Raw genomic sequence first — 21,949 nt, forward strand, 5'->3', positions numbered from 1 at the left:
ATCACTTATTTTTTGGAGCAAATTTTGCTTAGAAAATTCAGTGCCACTTAATGAATTCATATGTTTTAGTTTTGGTTATCAAACACATTTGAATTTGTTAATGTTTAAATTCATTAAGTTTCAATTCTTAATTGGATTATCAAACGGTGCCCTAATTTTCTCTAAAATCTACATTGTAGACACGGGGATGGGTTCTCACAAGTTTTGTTTCGCACAAGTTTGCCTTGTGTATGAATGTTAGCACAAAAAGTCTACAAATAATAAATAATAAGAAAAGCATGGAAGGAAACAAAATATTCTGTTTCAATTTATAATTTCGCTCAACTACAAACTTAGGACTCAAAGTTCTTAAATACAGAAAGATAACCACAAATTCTATTATAATTATACTACCAAAATATGACTTAACTCTATTTCCTAAGCCAATTGTCACACCAAATCTAATATAGTTACCAAATAAAAAATATAATTCTAAAATTGCTAAACTTCTAAGTATGCTTGGTTTAACTTTTGTCGACAATAAATATGTGAAAATAAGGTATAAATATATTTTAGATAGGATGTACATAAATCAAATTATGGCGTTAAAAAAATAAAATAACTAGTTTATCCTCAAATTTAGTAAAGGATAATTTCAGAAACCTCCCCTGAGGTTTTTGACTATTTCACTAACCTCCCTCCAGATTTTGAAAATTACACTAACCTCCCTTGAGGTTAAGGATGGCAATGGGGACAGGTGCCAGTGGGGGTAGAAATGGGGCGGGGGATAGGGTGGAGCAACATACATCCGCCCCATCCCCACATACAATAATATATATATATATATATATATATATATATATAATACAACTCTAAATTTCTCAAAGTTGCAACTTTACTTACAAGTACAATGCTAGTCAGTGTCAACGACCGCCGCAACAACTGAAGAAATTTCTTGGACTATTGTTACTTTATTTCCAACGCCCCTTCCCCCCCTAAAGACCAATCTATCCAATTCCAACCTGTTTTGCTCCTAATCCTTTTTTATTTCGATCGGTTCTCTTCCTCCGCACTGAATGTAACTTGACTTGTTGTGCTTTATTTCTATCTTGACAGTTTTTTAATCTTATTTAACATTGTTTACAATTGTATTATTGTAAGTGAATATTTATGATAAGTTGATTTCTTCCCCGCAGGAATCGCGGGGGAAACGGGGCAGGGGAAACTAGATTTACACCTACAATATTTTATTACGGCAATAGACATGTCAATGTAGAAGCCAAGTGCCCGACAATTTATTCTGTGGAAAGCTCATCCTATCTGGACCGGCACGACTTGTAAGTCTTTAGCCAATTAGCGAAAATGAGAGACAGTATATAATTAAGCAGACGATGACTTATTGATATTCATTTTTTTGTACCATAATAATTAGTGAATACAACGTTTAGTTTTTAATCGTTTTTCCGGTGGAATAGAGTAATGTAGTGCCCATTTGGCCATTGACTTGAGTGAATACACGAAAAAAAAAAGTAATGTAGTGCCCATTTGGCCATTGACTTGAGTAAACGGTCCGGATTTGCTACGTCTGATTGCATCTTCCTGAAACTTTCTTTTTTTTTTTTTTGATGATTACAAGTAACTTAGAACGGACTAATCATTAAAGTATATCATTGTTGGTTAGAAAAAATGGCTATTACTAATAAATAATTAAAGTTTTAAACTTAATTCATCTATTAACTAACCATATTAAAGGATACTACAAGTATTATTGGTCCAACTGACTTGCATCTAACATAAATGTAATAATTCAAAATCTAATTAAAGACCTCTTTTGTTTTGGTGTCCTTGAGACATTCGTTAAGACACATTAATCTATATCTATCTATCTATTATCCTATAAAATGAGTTTTGGTAATTAAGGGTGTAAGCAGAAGTTTATCTTAATTTTGTAATATCCAAATTACCGACCCTCACCAATAAATAAAAAAATTGCATTGCATTTCCTTAATAATTAGGATAAATTACTTATAATATCCAAATTACCCCCTCACCAATAAATAAAAAAATTGCATTGCATTTCCATAATAATCAGGTTAAATTACTTTTAACCACTAATAATTTTACATAATGTCAAATGGCCCTTCTAAGATTTCAAAATAGCCACCTAACCCTCTTATGGTTTTAAGTAAAGTGAAAAATGGATGAAATACACACTTTTTGCATCTGTAGTCTTTGCGAACACAATCCTAATTTCCTCAAAACCTTCTATCAACAGCTAAAACTCATCCACTTTTTCTGGTCAAAATTGAGTATCTCTAAAAATCATAACACTCCAAGAAATGACGTTCGTCTTGGACATTTTGTACCACAATCAATTTGTCTACAAAAGTCAATAAGAGAAAGTCTTTAACAAATCAAACAGAATCACCCTAGAAGAACAATAAACTGAAATGGCCTAAACGTCAAGATTACTATTTAAGTAGACTCATCATGCAAGTCCTTTTCTAAGTATTGAAAAGTCGAATGTTTATAATAATGTGTGCTGATGTCAGAAAATATTAGCTATCGATGTACCATAATACATGAAAGCTACTATGGACATTAATAATACCAAAAAAAAAAAAAAAATACATGCTTCTGTGAAGAGCTCAGCCCATATTGGCAGGCGCTTTCTAATTTCCAAGCGACAATCTTTATGCGATGAGCCAAAATGAGAAAAAATAAATTGCCAAATTGACTGTGTCTTGTTGATTTCATATTTGTCTTCCCGGATGAATAGGCTATAGACCATGAAGTATTCAATAGTCCACATGTAAAAGAAAGGACAAATATCCGATGATGCAAGCTATAATATAGCCATTATCATACCTTAAGGGGGAAAAAAAGCAAAAAAAAAATTGCCACTAGCATTTCTGACTGCTCTTATTCCAGAACAGCCAATATCAATGAAATTATGCCAACAAAATATATATCTGCCTTGATAATTCCTTGCTTAACATTCATGTTACGAATATGAAAAGGATGCTTAGTTGCTTCAAGATATATACTTTTTCATTTAATTCAAACAAAAGCAAACCAAACTATGAGGTTCCTTATAAATTCACTCAAAAAATTACCCCATTTCTTCAATTCGTTAAGTGTAATTTAAATGTACTAACAATTGATTCAATGCTTCCTTTTTAAGAAATCCTCATAAGAGATCCTTAATCCAGTAATTGCAGACAGGAATAACAATAACAATTGCTCCAATATAATTATTACATTAATATTGCACAAGCAGCTTTTTTGTTTTTGGGATAAATAGCAAGAGCAGCTCTTTGATTAAAATTTCAACACGTATGTATGCATGAATACTATTACAACTAATTCAGGAAGAAATGATAATTGTCTTTGTCCAAGAGAAAGACTTCTATGACACTTGGATTTACTTTAATCTCGATCCATACTCATATCACTTGAATCTACACGATCTAGTTGTAGCTGTGGGAAATCAGTGGTCTCTTCTGCATCATTTCCACCATCCTCAGCCTCAGGTGCAGGCATTTCGTCTGGATTTTGGAATGGCTTAGGAGGCGTTTCTAAGAGTTCACCATCTCCTTCAAGCATTTCTGTGACTTTGTTCATAGAAGGGCGATTGATTGGCTTCATCTGTATGCACCACAATGCTACCAGGATCATCTTCTTCAACATCTTTCTTTCATCTTCTGAGGCATCTCCCATCTCAATACTGTTTCCTTTGCTCAGCTGATCATAAACCCATGAAGGGAAGTATATCTGGCTCCTCTGGTCCACTAAAGGGTTCAGATTTTTCCTTTTCCCAGCCATTTCCAGCAGCAGCATTCCAAAGCTGTATACGTCTGCTTTGTACGAGACTCCTCCAATATTTTTGTAGTACAACTCTGGGGCCATGTATCCCAACGTACCTCTTGCAGCTGTCAGGGACACAATACTATTCTCTGTTGGATACAATTTTGCAAGTCCAAAGTCAGAAAGTTTAGGAGCAAAATGCTCATCTAGAAGAATGTTGTGAGGCTTGATATCAAAATGCAAAATTTGCATCTCACAGCCGCGATGTAAATAATCAATTCCTTTAGCAATCCCAAGAGCAATGTCGAACAGCTTTTCACAACTCAGGGATGCTGTCTCTGTTTCTTTTCGGAAGATATATTTCTCAAGAGATCCATTAGGCATGAATTCATAGACAAGAGCCCTTTTGGAGCCTTCAAAGCAGAAGCCGATCAGTTTTACCACATTAGCATGGTGAATCCTCCCTATGGTAGCGACTTCGCTGATAAACTCCTGCCCGTTGGCCTTGGATTTGCCCAGCATTTTTACCGCTACCAGTGGACCACTCCGAAGCTTTCCTTTGAAAACAGTCCCATAGCCTCCTTCACCCAATTTGTCTTTGAAATTATTGGTCATCTTTCTTATGTCTGAGTATGCGTACCTAACTGGCATGAGATTGTTTGGACTCTGTAAGAAGTCTTCAATGTTTTCATACATAGACAAGTGCGACCTTCTTATTTTGTAGATTATTAATGCAAACAGGAATAGGACACCCAATAAAAATCTCCCTGCCAGACACATTCCTGCATTAGAAAGAAACCTTTCAAATTAGAAGGTTCATTAAGATCCTTGTGCTTCAAAATTGTCCTGTACAAGGAGAGACTAAAGTAACAACTGAAAAAGTGCTCAATCATCACAAGGATATTTACTTTTATACTTCATCTAAGCAGCCTCGAAAAGGAAAATTTTGGTGTCTTACCAATGAGAATTCCTAACTCTCTGCTAATTGCTGCCAGCAGTTATGACAAGAGGGAAAAGTGATTAGATGTTAAATGGCAAAACTTCAAGGAAAAAGCTATTTTGGACAAGGAGCAAAACAGGATAGAGCACTGACCAGTGTATTGATTTAAAAACTCAACTTCCTGGTACCATATCTCCTTTAGACCTGCAAAGTTCTCCAGCCAAAAACGTTATGCAACCGAAGTAGAAAGTGGATCTTGAGGCTACATATTTTTGTGATTTTGCACTTCTTGCCTGTGCAGGAGGGCTTTTTAATTTGTCAGCAAAATGCGATTTACAAAATAAAACAAACTAATAATTCTACGAAGGAAAAATTTCAGAAACGCTTTCAACCCAAGCATGTTGTCTATAAGTGACTTACAAAGTAAAACAAAGTAATTCCAAACTTCCAACTGAAATAAAGTTAAGGCTTGGTAAGCGTACATTCGAACGTGGGCCTGAATGTACTTGGGTGAAGGAGCTCGCACTGCAAATATTTAGGTGAGCAACGGATAGAATCATTCACGTCACGATCACAAAAACCACTGCTGCACTGTTGGCAATAGATGCCCTGCCAATCAAGCAAAAATCCATAGGCAAGAGCATCATAAAGACCCGCAAGAGAATTATAAGCTTTTCTTCCACCAAAGTCCTCTGTGACCCAAGCAGCCATGTTGACAGCACAGGAATCATTCAGTACAGATACTTTATGGTCTCCAACTAAAAGGTAAGAATAGTTATTCGTTGGTGATGAAAAGTTGGAAGACATATGATTTCTGCAGAATGCCATGATATCTGAAAAGAAAGGAGATCTCACGGGAGCAGGGCAAGAAATAAATAATACAGGAATATTTGTCTCGAAGATTCCATATAAAGGATATTTATCCTGTGGGTTATCAGCCATATGTAGCTCATCATATTCCAGAGTGTTAATTGGAAAAGAAGAACAATTGGCCTTAGCTAGGCCTGGATCAACTACCCGCATCAAGTACTGATCATAGATAATTTCCTGCACGTAGTACTTTTGTAAAAACAAGTTGACAATGCTGCGATTGTTCTCACAGGCAAGCTCGTAGCTGGGGTCACCGCAATGGATGGGATCTTCTTTCAGTCGAAAAGGGTAGCTAATATTTCGGATATCACCGCAAGAGGAAGGGTTGCAGTGGTGATTGTTGGTGGCTTCGCAGCTGGCTGCCAACCCTACCGAGACTAATACTAGAACAAGTAGAGATGGTATGGATAGCTTGTCTTGTGACATCGGTGCTGAAATTTGATGAGCTGCTTCTACTTTGTGAGAACTGAGAACTCAGAAGAGACCTTCTTTTTATATTTTCCCTGTAATTGATCAAGTCATAACGCATAACCCACCAATTTATGACTTTCTTCGCGATCAATTCCTCTTCCAATAGCGATACAAGAAGCAATGACCAATACTTTTTCCACAGAGAAAGTGACATTTGATACATTGAGTGATGATTACTTGAACTTGATGGAATTTTTACCTGGTTGTCAATTTGACATTAATTAGTGGGGTTCCATTTCTGATTGAAAATTCAGATGAAAAAGAATAACACAACTTTCTCTTTTTTGTCTTTACACAAAATTAATTCCTTCACTTTTGAATATTATAACCCTTTCTTGCACCAATTTTCCATGAACTTTAGTGAACTGGCCTAGTACCTCACAAGTCTACATTGTTTACAACTCAAACCCCCTTTCTTGGGCTTTTTTATTTGTGGTTTTCTTATTATTTCCCGAGCGATAAATTGACGTTGGACATCTTTCAGAAGTCAAGTCAACTGAAGGAGAAACAAGGAGTTGTGGACGACCCAGTTCAAAATGATAGTTTCCACAATTTATCTTGAAGAGGGAGTTGCAGGAGGCTATTTTATTTTCTTCCACGGGAAATTGTGATTCTCAACGTGGTCAGGCTCATCTTCTTAGCTCCCTTGACTGCTCTAGGATCCAGCGGAAGACATGGTAATTGCATGGTGAGAAGGTGCAGCCAGCTATCAGATTTCCCTTCCGGTTGAAAGATAGTCAGCCACAGCACTGTGGCTTGCCTGGTCTTGAGCTTTCTTGCACCCAAAATCAGGAGACGGTGTTAGAGAATTCATTCCCCGTTAAAGCATCCCTAAGAAGTCAAACCAAGCTTCCTTTCTCAGTGAAGTTTATCATCAAGGAAATTGATTATATATATATATATATCACGAGCTGCACGTATCTAAAGTAGACGGCTGTCTTCAAAAACTGCTTCCTGTTCTAGATTTGTCTGCATCTGTCTTCCAAATACCCGGCTTCAACGTGAACTATTCATTTTGGAAGAACTACTCTTTTTTCAACTGTTCTTCCTAAAAGAGTTTCAGCTGTGAAATTGTACCTATCCCCTGCCTATGCAATTCGGGTAACTAGGTTTATGCAATTAGGTCCTATCATCTCTTAGGATATGCGTCCCTAATTTCCTGCAGCAAGATGTTTGACAGAGGTTCCTTCAGTTCCCGAAGAGTTAATTTGGCTTCCACTGTATCTATTTTTAATCTGGTCAGTACCAAACTGTGGATACTTGTAGTGATTCTGCAATTTTGCGAAAAAGAAAAGGGAGAAAGGGGCAGAGTAGAGAGAGAGTAGAGAGAGAGAGAGACTGCAGTATATTGATGAGAGAATTTGATGAATACAACCAATGATCCTTCACTGCACAACGCTTTAGTCATTTATACTAGTAACTTGTTATTGAAGCTAACCGTCTAACTAACTAACGAACTGAATCTTGCCAGCTCCACGTGGTTACAACCAACTTGGTATCTGTTCTTCTGACCATTCTTTGAGAAATGATCGAGTAGTGCACCACCAGCTAGTTACCACTACTACGGTCATGACAATTCCCTCCCCTTAAACAATCCTAGTCCCTAGGATTCGAACAAGGGAAATTGCGACTGGATGAAAGCTTTATCTTCCCATGTAGCGTCCTCAAGCGCCATATTTTCCCACTGGATTAACAGCTGTTCTCAATGACGGAGCTAAGGGGGCTGATGGGGGCATGGCCCTCCAAAGTTTTGAAAATTTTAATTTATGGTGTGTAAATATATATGTAAAATAAAGTTGGTCTCCCCTAATTTTTTATAATTTTAGTTTTTATGATGAGAGTTTATATATATATATATATATATATATATATTTATAATTAAAGTTAATATTTGATTTTTTAGATGTTATAAATTATTTTCAACAAAGCATATTAAGCAAATTTTGGCTCCCTAGAAAAAAAAATCCTGGCTCCGTCACTGTTGCTCTACTGCTACCCCATTTCTATTGATAACTCTCATATCCAATACTGCCAATGGGGCTACGCGTATCTCATCATCCTCATTCAACTCCAGTAGACCAGTGCTAACAGCTGCCCCTTTAGGTGATTCTTTTAAGGAACGAAACATGGAATACTGGATGCACTGCAGAACCTTCAGGTAGCTTCAATTTATAGGCCACTGGTCCCAACTTCTGCTCTATCTGATATGGTCTGTAGTGTTCTGCAGCCAATTTCAAATTCTTCCTTAGAGCTATTGATGTCTGTCTGTAGGGCTGGAGTTTAAGGTACACCCAATCTCCCACCTCAAAGTTTCTCTCTGTCCTATTCCTGTCAGCCAGCTGCTTGATCCTATTTTGTGCTTGCAATAAATTTTCTCTAAGCAAAAAGTTCCAGTTAACTCTGTTATTGGCCCAATCCTCCACTGCTGCTACCTGAGTATGGTATGGAACTAAACTGAGTTGTGTAGGCTTATACCCATACAGAGCTTGAAATGGAGACCTTTGAAGGCTGGTGTGGTAATTAGTATTACACCACCACTCAGCAGTGGCTAGCCATTTCCTCCACCGTTTTGGTTGTTGCATGCACATACTCCTGACGTATGCTTCCACACACCTGTTTACTCTTTCAGTCTATCTATCAGTTTGTGGATGGTAGGCAGAAGAAAGGTGCAATTTTGTCCCTAGTAACCTGAATAGCTCTTGCCAAAATGCACTAGAAAACACCTTGTCTCTGTCAGATATAATGCTGAGAGGTAAGCCATGCAATTTGAATATCTGGTCAAAGAAGGTATCAGCAACTATCTTGGCAGTGTAATGGGATGCCAAGGGGATAAAATGAGCATATTTCGTGAACCTGTCCACCACCACATTACTCCCAAAGGATTTTGGTAACCCTTCAATAAAGTCCATAGAAATGTGTTGCCACGCCTGCTCAGGGACTTCTAATGATTGTAATAAGTAATAACCCTGGATAATGGCAGAGCTCATCCTTACTTCTCTTGCAAATGTCACAATCATACACATAAGCTTCTACATCTTTCTTCATCCCTGGCCAATAAAATAGTGCTTCATTCTCTGGCATGTTCCCAGAACTCCAAAATGTCCTCCAATAAAGATAGTTTTTCATTCAGTCTTAGTGAACGGATCAAACCACTGTCACTTTCTCTAACACTGTCCAAAAATTTATAGTACTCTAGAAGCTATAAAACTAATGTATCAAAAGAATCACTACTAAATCGTCATAAAGTTTCTAAAAAAAAAAATGTAGAAACCATTAGATGAACCAAATAGTTGTTGAAATGATTGAATTCATCACTAACTAATACATTTCATAAGTACGGTATAGGATTTCAAAATTGAGGTTAATCGGATATGAAAATAAGATTTTCAATTTTGATGATAAGGATTATCTTATATCTAAATGAATTTTGACAATAGATAATAGGTTTATCTATTCATAATCAAAAGAAGTGGATACTGTTTGAGTGAAAAAAGGTAAATTCTCTTATAAAATAAGATAAATTCTATCTAATTACAGAAGAAGATAAAAATTGGAGATTATGAAGAGAAAAATTAAAAAGATGAGGTGATTTTTTTTTTAAATGTAGGATTTTGAAAGATATGTGATTAAGTGGATAAAATATGTGTATTTTTGAAAGATATATGATTAAGTGGATAAAATATGTCTATTTTAGAAGTTTGGAATGAAACAATATTATTAAACTAACAAGTAATTGGGTCAACCCAAAAGAAAACTTGACCCGTCAATACTGCTCAATTGAGTATGACAAGTAGGAATGAGAAAGTCTCTAATTAAAATAGCTACTTTCATATATATATATATTATAGATTGCCCACTTATAGTTAGCAGCCAATAGTAGTTTACTCTTTATATACTTGAAACTAGGGGGAAAACCCACGCTATAGGCGCAAAAGTTTTAACCTATGTGATAAAATATTTATTCAAATAAATTTATAAAAAAGATAGTTGAATTAGAACTGCATGGCAATTGGTTTAATTGAATTAGTTGAAGTGCATGAAATTATAAGTAAATTGGCCAAATCAACTAAAGGAAAACAAATTTATAAGTAAAAGAAATAGGATTGTAGTATATAATCACACCATATCACAACAACAATAGCAACGTATCATTACCTTTGTTACTATACCATTGTACTACAATCATAGCCATATCCAACCAATAATTAACATGCATAAACTATAAGGTCAAATTTAGATCCTACCTTAATCATGAAATTGTAGTCAATAGATAATCTTTAGTCGCAGTTTGACCACCTGCAGCCACAAACCTCAAATATTGGAATTGTAGTTAGAAAATGTAAAAAGGTTCTTATGGATATTCATATGTATGTATCATTTATTCCATAATGAAATTTCCATATTCATACAATAGCTATTGAAAAAGTATTGCAGTAGAAAACTCACAGTTTTTATTGTATCAGTTAAACATCCAAAACTCTAGAAAGAGAGAAAGTAAATGAGCATGCTTGTCTAAACACCCACAATAAAAGATTGAGTACATGCACTTGAAGCAACATTGTTCAGTATTAAAAGCCTCCATTATTGTCAAGTTGAAGAGTACTATAATTATGATTGTAACAGATTGGAAATATGAACCAAAACAAATCATGTTCATTATTAAGTGCTTCTTGAACCAATTATCTTTAGCATTATGATCCTCTATTATTGTAGTTATCAAAGCTACCCAACAATTATAAAAAAGAAAAAAAAAGATGAAGAGCATTGCAATTACATTTGTAAGTGGTTTAAACACCACTTCAAAGCTTGATAATCATGTGGAATATAAGCCAATTGCAAATGGGAGGATACAATAGTCAACCCCAACTCAACTATACATTATAATATTGCACAAATTTGGCTTAATGCCTTGCATTTGATTTTTTTTCCCTACCTAAATTATCCCTAAAGATGACAAATGAAAATTTTCCAACAGTCACCTGCAAACTTCTTTATATATATATATATATAGGATACACAAAATGCTTACTAATAACTGATGCCAAACATTTTAAGAACTAGGAAAGTGCACGTGCATTGCACGTGTTTGATCATACCAAAACTTGCCTTACTTTTATCTATATTGAGAGAGACGCAACTCAGAAGATTAATGTTTTTGCTAGAAAAGCCTGTGATCCATTGCAGCCCAAACATGGTAGTTTGGAGAAGCAAGCAAGGCTCATTAACCAACAAGAAATGCAAAACCTTTAATCATGTTGTATAAGTGGCTATAATTCAGTAGAACAAGGAGAAGTTACTTGATATATCTTAAGACTGGAGCTAAATGCTTCTCCATTAATCTTAGAGTTTCAGCCTTTTTTGTTATTGCTATTGTAGAATTTTCAGAGCCCAGGAGGGGTGAATTCCAATATTCCTTTCCTTTTTTCCATTGGGTTAATTATGATGCATTCGAAATGTAGGACCCAAACAAATAAACACACATAAACCCACAGGAACAATATCAAGAATTAGACATATGGGGCAAAGGAAAGAAATTCTCTTCTATTACTCAAAAGGAGGATGCGGTTTCAAAAGTACAAAACCAAAAAGTAGAATCCTTTTATAACCTATGTAACCTACAAACTTGCCCAACTTATTAGTACTACCAATATGGGATTTTATCCCATGTGACCAACTTTAGACTTGCCAACAAAACTAGCCAATATCCAACATCTTGGTTTATATTTCTAGGTTGCCTCCTTTAAATCAAGCTCCACTAATTTGGCCATACCCAACATTTTCTTCAACTTGACAAAAGTCTCCGTCTTCAATGCCTTAGTGAAAATGTCGGCCACTTGCTCTTCAGTTTTGCAATAATCAATTTCAATCTCCCTTTCTCGAACCAACTCATGTATGAAGTGATATTTGATGTCAATATGTTTGCTATGCCCATGGAGTACTGGATTCTTGGACAACTCAATTACTGACTTACTATCACAATAAATCCTCATAGGATCAACCTGCTTGTGTTGCAGAAAACCAAGTATGCGACATAACCACAAAGCTTGAGTAGCACTGTTAGCTGTTGCAATATATTCTGCCTCCGCTATAGACAATGTAATCATCTGTTGCTTCTTCGAACTCCAAGAAACACGCCAGAACTAATAAAAAAATTATAACCTAAAGTACTCTATCTCTCTACTGTATCACCTGTCCAATCAATATTTGTATAGCCAAACAATTCAACTAGATATTTTTTGAATAAAAATACCATCACTGCAAGTACCTCCAATATAGCTCAAAATCCTCTTGGCTGCTTACGGGTGATTGACGTGGATTTTTCATGAACCTGTTAAGACCAACGGCAAAATTGATATCTGGCCTTATAGATGTCAAATATCTCAAACTCCCTGCCAAACTTTTAAAGTAGGTAGGATTCACATATCCACCACCGTCTTCCTTGGTTAACCTCAATTTTTTTCCAACTGGTGTCATAATTGGCTTTGCTATATCCAACTTGAATTTCTTTAATATTTCACCTGCATATTTCTTTTGAGATATAAAAATTCCACTGTCAAACTGAAAGACTTTAATTCTCAAAAAATATGACATGAGTCCCATATCTGTCATCTCAAACTGTTTAATCATAACCTCTCCAAACTCTGCAACCATCTCTGAATTATTTCCCGTAAAAATTAAATCATTTACATACAAACACACATAAGAATATCACCACGAGCGGAAGATTTAATATATAGAGTGTGCTCATATGGACACCTTTAAAAACCACGAGTCAGAAAATAGGAATCAATTTTTTTATATCACGCTCTTGGGACTTATTTCAATTCATATCAAGCTATTTTTAATCTATATACCTTATTTTCCTGATCTCTTCTGACAAATCCTGCTGGCTGCTCTACATACATTTCTTTATTAAGAACTCCATTTAGGAAAGCTGACCTTGACATCCATTTGATAAATTCTCCAGTTATTTTGAGCAGCTAGAGAAATTATCATACAGATTGTATCAATCCTGGCAACGGGTGCAAACACTTCAAAATAGTCAATCCCGGGTTTCTGCTTGTATCCCTTCACCACTAATCTCGTTTTGTATCTATCGACTTCTCCACTGAGTTTAAATTTTTTCTTGTACATCCACTTCACTCTAATGCCCTTTTTACCAATTGGAAGAGAATTAAGTTCCCAGGTGTCATTCTCTTTTGTATGAATTTCTTCCTCCATTACTTTTACTCAATGATCATCATTGGCGGCTTCTTCATACATAACCGGGTCACAATCTGCAAACAAAACAAAATTAACAATATCTTCGTTAGAAGAAATATCATCTGGTGTAATAACATAATCCTACAGACGTGCTGGCATCTGTCGCTGACGTTGGGGACGTCCAGTTATTTCAATTTGTGGACCCTGAGGAACTAATGATGATTGAATATCATAATTATCCTCCTCTTGCTGATAATTTAGAGTCACCTCTACTATCTCAAGATCTCCAGTAGACCAATTCCCAACGCCTCTTTCGTCAAAAGTCATATCTCTACTCACTATCACATTTTTTGTCACAGTACCCGAGAGATTTCACTATAACCAATAAATACATACTTCTTCCCCTTATCATCAAGTTGTTTTCTTAAATGATCAGGAATGTAAGAATAGGCAATACATCCAAAAACTCTGAGATAGCCAACAAATGGTCTTCTACCACTTCAAAATTCTTCAGGAGTTTTTTTAGAAATACTTCTGGTAGGACACATATTTAACAGATAAATTGCACAAGAAACCATCTCTGCCTAAAAAATTTTGACATATTTTCACTTTCAGTATATACCTCACCATATTCATAAGTGTCCTATTCTTCCTCTCTGTCACTCCATTTTGTTTGGGAGTGTACCTGGTATTCAACTGATACTGTATCCCATTTTTCTCAAGAAAATCATTACACACCAAATATTTTTAACCCCTATCTGTTCTCAAAATTTTAATCTGACTCTCACTTTGCCACTCAACAAAAGTTTTAAAAATTTTAAAAATTTCACAGGCATCAGATTTTTGTTTCAAAAAATACACCCAGACTTTTCTACTAAAATCATCAATAAAAATAATAAAATACTTGCAACCACTATTAGAACGAACCTCCACAGTGTATAAATCTGAATGAATAACTTTTAATGGTCTTCTGACCCTCCATGATTTGCTAGTTTGAAAAGTATCCCTATGTTATTTTTTCAAAACGCACATATCACGGACTCTACTGGGATTTCTATTATTAGACAATCCACCAAACATTCTTTTATTGGTCAAAAATTTCAAACTGTCAAAATTCAAATGATCAAATCGCATATGCCACAACCAATTACTGTCATCTATCACTATATTCAAATAGAAAAAATTGGCACTACTCAAATTCGGTGAAAATAAGCGATTTGAAGTCATTGATACACTGGCAATCATTCCAATATTTTTATCAAAAATAGTGCAAATATCATTTTTGATACGAATAGGAATTTTTTTATTAGACTAACAGGAATTTTTTCCTTACCAATCACTGGTAAGACAGTGTTATTCCCAAATTTAATTTCACCACGAATAGATTCATCAAACTCAACAAATAATTCTTTCTTGCCAGACATATGGTTGCTACAACCCGTATCCAAGTACCATTTATTTTTATCAACCATATCAACAGTATTATAGGCTAATAATAAAGTTTCAGATTTTTTATTATCATCCTGCACCCGATTGTCAACAACATTAGCCTGAAAATTTTTGTCTACATTTTCTCCAAATCTGCATTCAAATTGTCTATGACCCAAATTTTTACAATTATAACATTGAACTCTCTATCCAAAATTATTCTGAAAATTATTTTGATTAAAATTATTCTCTCGGCCAAAATTACCACATCTGCCTCTATCAGGACCACCTCTAAAATTGAAATTATTATCTCTACCACATCCAGGATTTGGTGTACTTCCTCGACCTCTATTATTGTTGCCACAATCACTTCTGTTATTGTAACCACCTCTGTTCCTCTGACTAGATTCGCCTTACTCCCTGACATTATTATTGCCTCTCAAATTCAACTGCACCTGCAATGCCTTCTCTACTATATCTTTCTCCGGGCTATCCTCTAATTTTTCATTAATTCTTTGTTCATACAAAATTAATGACCCATGCAAATCTTCAATACGCAAATCCTCCAAAACTTTCGTTTCCTCGATTACAGCTACCACATGATCAAATTTCATAGGTGGGGTATTGAGAATTTTTTCAATAAATGTTCTGTCAGGAAGGTCATACTGATTGAGTTTCATTTCATTTTTAATATCTGACAAATGAGAAAAATCTGATTCAATAGATTCCGACTTCTCCATAGTCACAAGTTCAAATTTCTTCTTCAAAATCATCAAATTATTTTGCTACACTCTGTCAATCCCTTTGTATGTTTTCTCCAATATATTTCAAGTCTCCTTTGCCGTATCAGCAGTAGCAATTTTTTCAAAAACTAACATGTCAATTACCTAATGAATTTGTGACAAAACCAAACTATCTTTCGCCTTATCATCCTCACTAGCATCCTAGGCAAGTGCAGATTCAATATATCGATGTAATTTACATGTCTTGAGATGGGTTATCATTTGTTTCTGCCAAAAATTGAACTTTGCCTTTGTTTTGAATTTTTTGACAGAACAAATAATATTGAGGCTAGGATTTACCATACTTCAATCTACCGTAACTCTGGTACCACTTTGTAGGACCCAAACAAATAAACACACATAAATTCACAGGAACAATATCAAGAATTTGACATATGAGACAAAGGGAAAGAAATTCTCTTCTATTACTCAAAAGGAGGTTGTGGCTACAAAAGTACAAAACCAAAAAGTAGAGTCTTTTTATAACCTATGTACCCTACGGACTCGCCCAACTTATTAGTACTACCAATATGGGATTTTATCTCATGTGACCAACTTTAGACTTGCCAACAAAACTAACCAATAAAGAAATGACATGTGGCCAGTAAGATAAAACTAACCAATCAATACTAACTTGGTTTATATTTCTACACGAAAGAATGATGACAAGTCAATCTTTCGAGAGCCCTTGAAAACCATAAATAGATAACATGCTCCTTGTAAGATTATAAATCAGCAATACCTGTTCCTTTTCTTTTAGTATCATCCCTTTCTTAGAGGTCCTAGATTTGATTTTTGAGCATCATTGCTTGTAGGATAAAATGTGAAACTGGAAGTGAGAAGCAGAGTTAGTGTTAGAAAGGCTATTTTCATCTAGGTATTCTAGCTGTAGAAATGGCAAGCAATGCAAATAACTTTATTACCTAATGAATCTCAAAGGATGTGAAAAAAAAAAGAATCTCAAAGGATGTGTAGCAGGTGATTATGAATATTTTCTGAGAGAAGACACTGTTCTCTTTTGACCTTGTGAGTGTTACTCTCATCCCTTCCCGTATTATTAAGCTTGAAAACTGTATTTTTTAGTTCTCTTCGTAAGACTTGCCTCCTTTGAGGCAAATTATGACCCACATGATTGATTTTGAAGTAATTGATATTCTAATTAATTGAATGACATTTTATTAATAATTAATTAGTATCTTCCAGTAGATAATGATTGGTGATTGATATTCTGATTAATTGATTGATATTTTGTTAATAATTAATTAGTATCTTCCATTTGTTAATGATTGATATAAACTATTAATTGATGTCTGATTCAATCAGTTAATCAATCAAATCAATCAATTAGTCAGAAAATATTATTTTAGTTACGAATTTTGGAAAGATTTCCTTGATGGAAGGAAACTCTAGGAATTTTTGTATTTGCCAGTAATGGTCCCTAGCCTAGCCTATAAATAGCCTGTGGTATTCCATCAATTGTACACTTTTTGGTTAGGTATAGACTAGAAGATCGTTACTCTAAATTCTCCTTCTACTTTTCTCTTCTTCTACACATTTACACAGTTTCTTTGTCTACATAGACAAGAACAAGGCAAGAAGACAAGGAGTTGAAAGTATTAATTTCTGTTCAACAACAATGGCTGGAGATAAATCATTTAAATTTCCATTGCTTAGTATAAATTATTTGTGTTTATTTGTTTACATGTGGTACTAGAGCCACCCTCTAACCATCTTGTTTAACATATAACTCCATGGTTTGTTGGCAATTTAAGAAAAGCTACATAGATTCATTTAATATTCAATGAATGAAATTCAATTTGTCATAGGATCTATATATTCAGTATCTCAATGATTGAGAATTAATGGCTAATCCCATGTACATGTATCATCCTTGTGATGATTTATTTGTCATGCAAGTATGTGTCATACATATATCATTAGTATGATATTTAATCTTCATTTGGTTATGCTTGTATATGACAACATAACAAATTATATCTTGCATGAATTATGGTTAATATACTTATGCCTTTTGACTTTGCATCATATATGCTAAATAAAGGTTGAACTTTGCTTTTGGGGCACTTTATGAGTTCTATATAAATAACTCCATGTCTCTTGAAATTGTGATTAATAATTGGCATCGGCATTTTGCTTGTTTGCTGCACTTTCGCCTAATTATTTAAAATATAATTTGTGACATTTATCGACCTTTCATTTTTGTCACCTATTTAGATGTTATCATAAAAAGTTTGCATCTTGTATTTAAGAGTGGCCATAGCATCTTATATGTTTGATACTTAGAATTTTAATCACATAAATGTCTAGTGATTAAATGAAGAGTGAATGGCCCAAAAGGTCATTAAACTATTAAAAATGGCACCTTCTGGTCACTAAACTTTTTTTTTGGCCGAAAAGGTCACTAAACTCGCAAAAACTCTCCAGCGAAGTCATTTTACCGAATTTCAGCGGTTCCTCATCCGGTAACAGGGGTCAATATGTAGTGGAGGAATATAGTAAAGGGGCAAAAATGTCAAACAAAATATGATCAACCTTTTTCCTTCGCTGAATCTTGATAACAAGGAATCTGCTCTAAAATCAATTTACCAATCTCAATCCCGCAACCCGCAACGTCTCACGTCCTCTTTAGCCCCACAATAACACTTGGTTTTAACCAATTTCGGGCACGAGGGGCAAGGCCCTGGGTGACACAACAACAAGCATTCGTGCCCACAATTGTATGTCAACGGCCTACCACAGATTTCTCCACAAGAACTTATGAGGTGGGTTTTCGAGTTTTCCACAAAAACAATAGTAATACTTGGGGGTCTGCGATTTGGGATACTCGATCCGGCATTTGGGGCAATGCCAGCGGAGGGTGTCATCGTTAAGAGTGGCGGCGGTGAGGCAGCCCGTGCAGCTGCAAGATTTGAGGATTGGTGGGCCCAGGATTGGATACAGAGGAGGTGGAAGACTGCGAAGCAGCGGGAGGAGCAGGACCAGGTGGGATCGGTGGGTTTGATCCGTTCAAGGCATATGAGGCATGAGAGAGCCCCAGAGCGAGAGGAAGTAAGGAACGATTGGATCTTTATCAGGTCTTGATGTTGAGGGGAGGATTGGTGACCGGTGAGTTCGAGGTAGGATTTAAAGATGGAGGAGAGGTCAGTGAGTTGGTGCTAGCGGGAACTGGTGCCGGAGTCGGAATCTGAGTCGGAGGACGGTGGAGAAAGTGGCGGTAGGAGGGTAGTGTTGGAGGTCGCCATTACGGGCCTTCCTGCGGAAATGAGGGTTTGGGATTGAGACAATCTATGGCTTCACCTATTCCAATAATCTTTCGGACATTTTTGCCCCTTTACTATATTCCTCCACTACATATTGACCCTATTACCGGATGAGGAACCGCTGAAATTCGGTAAAATGATTTCGCTGGAGAGTTTTTGCGAGTTTAGTGACCTTTTTGGCCATAAAAAAAGTTCAATGACCAGAGGGTGCCATTTTTAATAGTTTAGTGACCTTTTGGGCCATTCACTCTTAAATGAATAACATCTAATTAAGTAAGCAATTAATTTATTAAAATTATCACTTGACCCACAGGAAAGTGATAGTTTTAATAGGATTAGTTGAAATAAGATGGTAAATTTAACATTGTGCTAAGAGATTTTCCTAGGCCCACAGGTATGAAAAATTTCTATTTTTAATTTACCAGTCTTATTATAAAGAAAGTAATTCAATGCATGTTTGGCAACCTCTACCCACAGGAAAGTTTGAATTTATTATTTGAATTAACATTAGTTAATTCAATCCTTATGTCTTAAATTTCATAGCAATAATGTATGTTTATTCTTGGATATTGCAGTTTTTTCTACCACTAGTCTTTTTAATGATTCATCTCATATTCCAATGCTATCCGGTGAAACTACACAGAATGGAAGGACAAGATTCTTCTAACTTTAGGGTGCATGGATCTTGATTTGGCGCTTCGTGAGAATGAACCACCCATTTCCATGGATTCTAGTTCGTCAAATAAAAAGGCTGCTTATGAGCAGTGGGAGCGATCTAATCGCTTAAGTTTGATGCTCATTAAGTCACATATCAATCAAAGCATTAGGGGTTCAATCCCTGATTGTGACCGAGTCAAAGCTTACGTGAAAGCAATTGATGAACAATTTGTAAGTTCTGACAAGGCTTTGGCTAGCACCCTTATGAAGAAATTTGCAAGCATGACACTTGACAAAAGTAAGAGTGTGCACAAGCAAATTATAGAAATAAGGGATATTGCAGCTAAACTAAAGTCCCTTAAAGTTGAGATTTCTGAATCATTTCTTGTGCATTTCATTCTCAACTCTTTTCTGTCGGAATATACTCCATTGAAGATCTCTTATAACACACATAAAGACAAATGGTCAATTAATGAACTCTTGACCATGTGTGTTCAAGAGGCAGAGAGATTGAAACATGAGACACTAGAAAGTGTTCATCTTATGACTCATGGTAAAGGAAATACAAAGAAAGGAAAAGGCAAGAGTGTTCTTATGAGAAAAAGATGGCAATAAAGACAAATGCCGTTTTTGCAAAAAGAAAGGGCACTGGAAGAAGATTGCCTCAAGTACAAGAAGTGGCTCGAAAAGAAAGGTAATCTCACATTTGTGTTATGAATCTAACTTTACTGAAGTTTCTAATAATGCTTGGTGGATTGATTGTGGTTCTACAATTCACATTTCCAAAATCATGCAGGGCTTTCTGAATCTAAGGAAGCCGTTGGGAAGTGAACAAAGCATCTATTCTAGAAATCAGATGCGTTCATCTGTTGAAGGCGTGGAGACCTATAGACTCGTTTTAAAGACTGATTTTCAATTAGATCTTGAAAATACCTTTTATGTTTCATCTTTTTCTAGAAATTTAATTTCTCATTCTAGACTATCTATTATTGGATATGATTCCAATTCTCATCTTTCAACTATGAATCTTTTGAAAAATAATAAAATTATTGGTTCTGCTAATTTGGATGGAATGTTATTTAAACTTGAGTTCGACCCCACATACGAATATAGCCTTTTAACTATGCATGGTACTGGTACTAAACACAGTATTATCAATGAGAACTCTCTGAAACTTTGGCATAGGAGATTGGGATATATCTCCATTGATAGAATCAAAAGATTGGTGAATGGTGGAGTTCTAGAGACTTTAGATTTCACTAATTTTGGTACTTGTGTAGGCTGCATAAAGGGTAAACAGACTAACAAGACCTCAAAAGGTGCCAAAAGAAGTTCTCAATTACTTGAGATTATACACACAGATATCTATGGACCTTTTCCTACCTCTTGCTTCAATGGTCAGAGATATTTTATCTCATTTATAGATGATTATTCAAGATTTATGTATCTTTATCTCTTGTTTGATAAATCAGAAGCACTTGATACTTTTAAAATTTTCAAACTAGAGGTAGAGAAACAGAAGGAAAAGAAAATCAAAATTGTGAGATCAAATAGGGGTGGTAAATATAATGGACGGCACACAGATAAAGGACAAGCATATGGTCCATTTGCTAAGTTTCTCCAAGAAGAAGGTATTGTTGCTTAATATACAATGTCTGGAACACCACAACAAAATGGTGTAGTCGAAAGGAGAAATCAAACTCTCATGAACATGGTTAGAAGCATGATTAGCAGCACTAGTTTATCTTTATCCTTATGGAGTGAAGCTTTTAAAAATAACTGTGTATATTTTGAATAGGGTACCATCCAAGACTGTCCCTAAGACGCCTTTTGAAATTTGGAATGGATGGAAACCTAATTTAAAACATTTACATGTATAGGGTTGTCCAGTTGAAATGAGGGTATATAACCCACACATTAAGAAATTGGATGAACGTACAGTTAGTGATTTCTTCATAGGCTATGCTGTTAACTCTAAAGAATTTAGATTTTACTGTCCTTCACACACTCCAAATATTATTAAAGCTAGAAATGCTAAGTTTCTTGAGGAGTACGAAATCAGTGGGAGTGGTTCTCAAAAAGTGAAATTTGAAGAAGTAAAGGATACATCTGTGCCACATTTACATGATCTAGTTGTTATTCAAAATATTAAAGAGCAACCAGTTGAGCAACCTCCACTTGAGCAGCCACAACAAGAACAATCAACAATAATTAATACCACTAACCAAACTTCTCATGAAACAGTGGGAGTCAGAAGATCCACAAGAATCAGAAGACCAGCAATTTCTAGTGATTATGAAGTATATCTCCAAGAGTCTGACTATGATGTTGGACTTAAGGATGACCCTAGTTCATTTTCACAAGCCATGAATGGAGAAAACTCCATATCTTGGTATAATGCCATGAAAGAAGAAATGAAATCAATGGCTAAAAATAAAGTCTAGGATCTCATCAATGGCCAAAGATTTTATTCAAAATGAAGGTATTGACTACCATGAAACCTTTTCTCCTGTTTCAAAGAAGGATTCATT

At 35.4% G+C, this 21,949-nt stretch overlaps 4 protein-coding genes across 4 annotated transcripts; 1 reads left to right on the forward strand and 3 right to left on the reverse strand.

Moving 5' to 3' along the window:
- Positions 1 to 3,346: 3,346 nt before the first annotated feature.
- On the reverse strand, positions 3,347 to 4,522 carry LOC113762584 (rust resistance kinase Lr10-like). The gene has a single exon (XM_027306095.1). The coding sequence runs from the start codon at positions 4,480 to 4,482 to the stop codon at positions 3,409 to 3,411; it is 1,074 nt and encodes a 357-aa protein (XP_027161896.1). The 5' UTR covers positions 4,483 to 4,522; the 3' UTR covers positions 3,347 to 3,408.
- Positions 4,523 to 5,188: 666 nt separating this feature from the next.
- On the reverse strand, positions 5,189 to 6,022 carry LOC113759578. Its single transcript, XM_027302155.1, has one exon. The coding sequence runs from the start codon at positions 6,020 to 6,022 to the stop codon at positions 5,189 to 5,191; it is 834 nt and encodes a 277-aa protein (XP_027157956.1).
- An 8,471-nt stretch (positions 6,023 to 14,493) lies between these two features.
- On the reverse strand, positions 14,494 to 15,438 carry LOC113759579. The gene is made up of 3 exons (XM_027302156.1): positions 15,116 to 15,438; positions 14,604 to 14,851; positions 14,494 to 14,504 (listed from the first exon to the last, which is right to left on the reverse strand). The coding sequence occupies exons 1-3, from the start codon at positions 15,436 to 15,438 to the stop codon at positions 14,494 to 14,496; spliced, it is 582 nt and encodes a 193-aa protein (XP_027157957.1).
- Positions 15,439 to 19,439: 4,001 nt separating this feature from the next.
- On the forward strand, positions 19,440 to 20,249 carry LOC113759580. Its single transcript, XM_027302157.1, has 3 exons — positions 19,440 to 19,971; positions 20,059 to 20,112; positions 20,215 to 20,249. Exons 1-3 carry the CDS (start codon positions 19,440 to 19,442, stop codon positions 20,247 to 20,249), a joined length of 621 nt encoding a protein of 206 aa, XP_027157958.1.
- The last annotated feature ends 1,700 nt before the right edge of the window (positions 20,250 to 21,949 follow it).

Source organism: Coffea eugenioides, chromosome 2 (assembly GCF_003713205.1).
Source record: "Coffea eugenioides isolate CCC68of chromosome 2, Ceug_1.0, whole genome shotgun sequence".
Taxonomy (NCBI): domain Eukaryota; kingdom Viridiplantae; phylum Streptophyta; class Magnoliopsida; order Gentianales; family Rubiaceae; genus Coffea; species Coffea eugenioides.

Coding starts and splice junctions, on each gene's coding strand:
- LOC113759580 (XM_027302157.1), top strand. CDS start 19,440: ATGGATCTTGATTTGGCGCTTCGTGAGAATGAACCACCCATTTCCATG. Junction 19,972..20,058: donor TGTTCATCTTATGACTCATG/GTAAAGGAAATA, acceptor TTTTGCAAAAAG/AAAGGGCACTGGAAGAAGAT. Junction 20,113..20,214: donor GAAGTGGCTCGAAAAGAAAG/GTAATCTCACAT, acceptor AAAATCATGCAG/GGCTTTCTGAATCTAAGGAA.
- LOC113759579 (XM_027302156.1), bottom strand. CDS start 15,438: ATGGAGAAGTCGGAATCTATTGAATCAGATTTTTCTCATTTGTCAGAT. Junction 14,852..15,115: donor GGCAATAATAATGTCAGGGA/GTAAGGCGAATC, acceptor ATTTGAATGCAG/ATTTGGAGAAAATGTAGACA.
- LOC113762584 (XM_027306095.1), bottom strand. CDS start 4,482: ATGTATGAAAACATTGAAGACTTCTTACAGAGTCCAAACAATCTCATG.
- LOC113759578 (XM_027302155.1), bottom strand. CDS start 6,022: ATGTCACAAGACAAGCTATCCATACCATCTCTACTTGTTCTAGTATTA.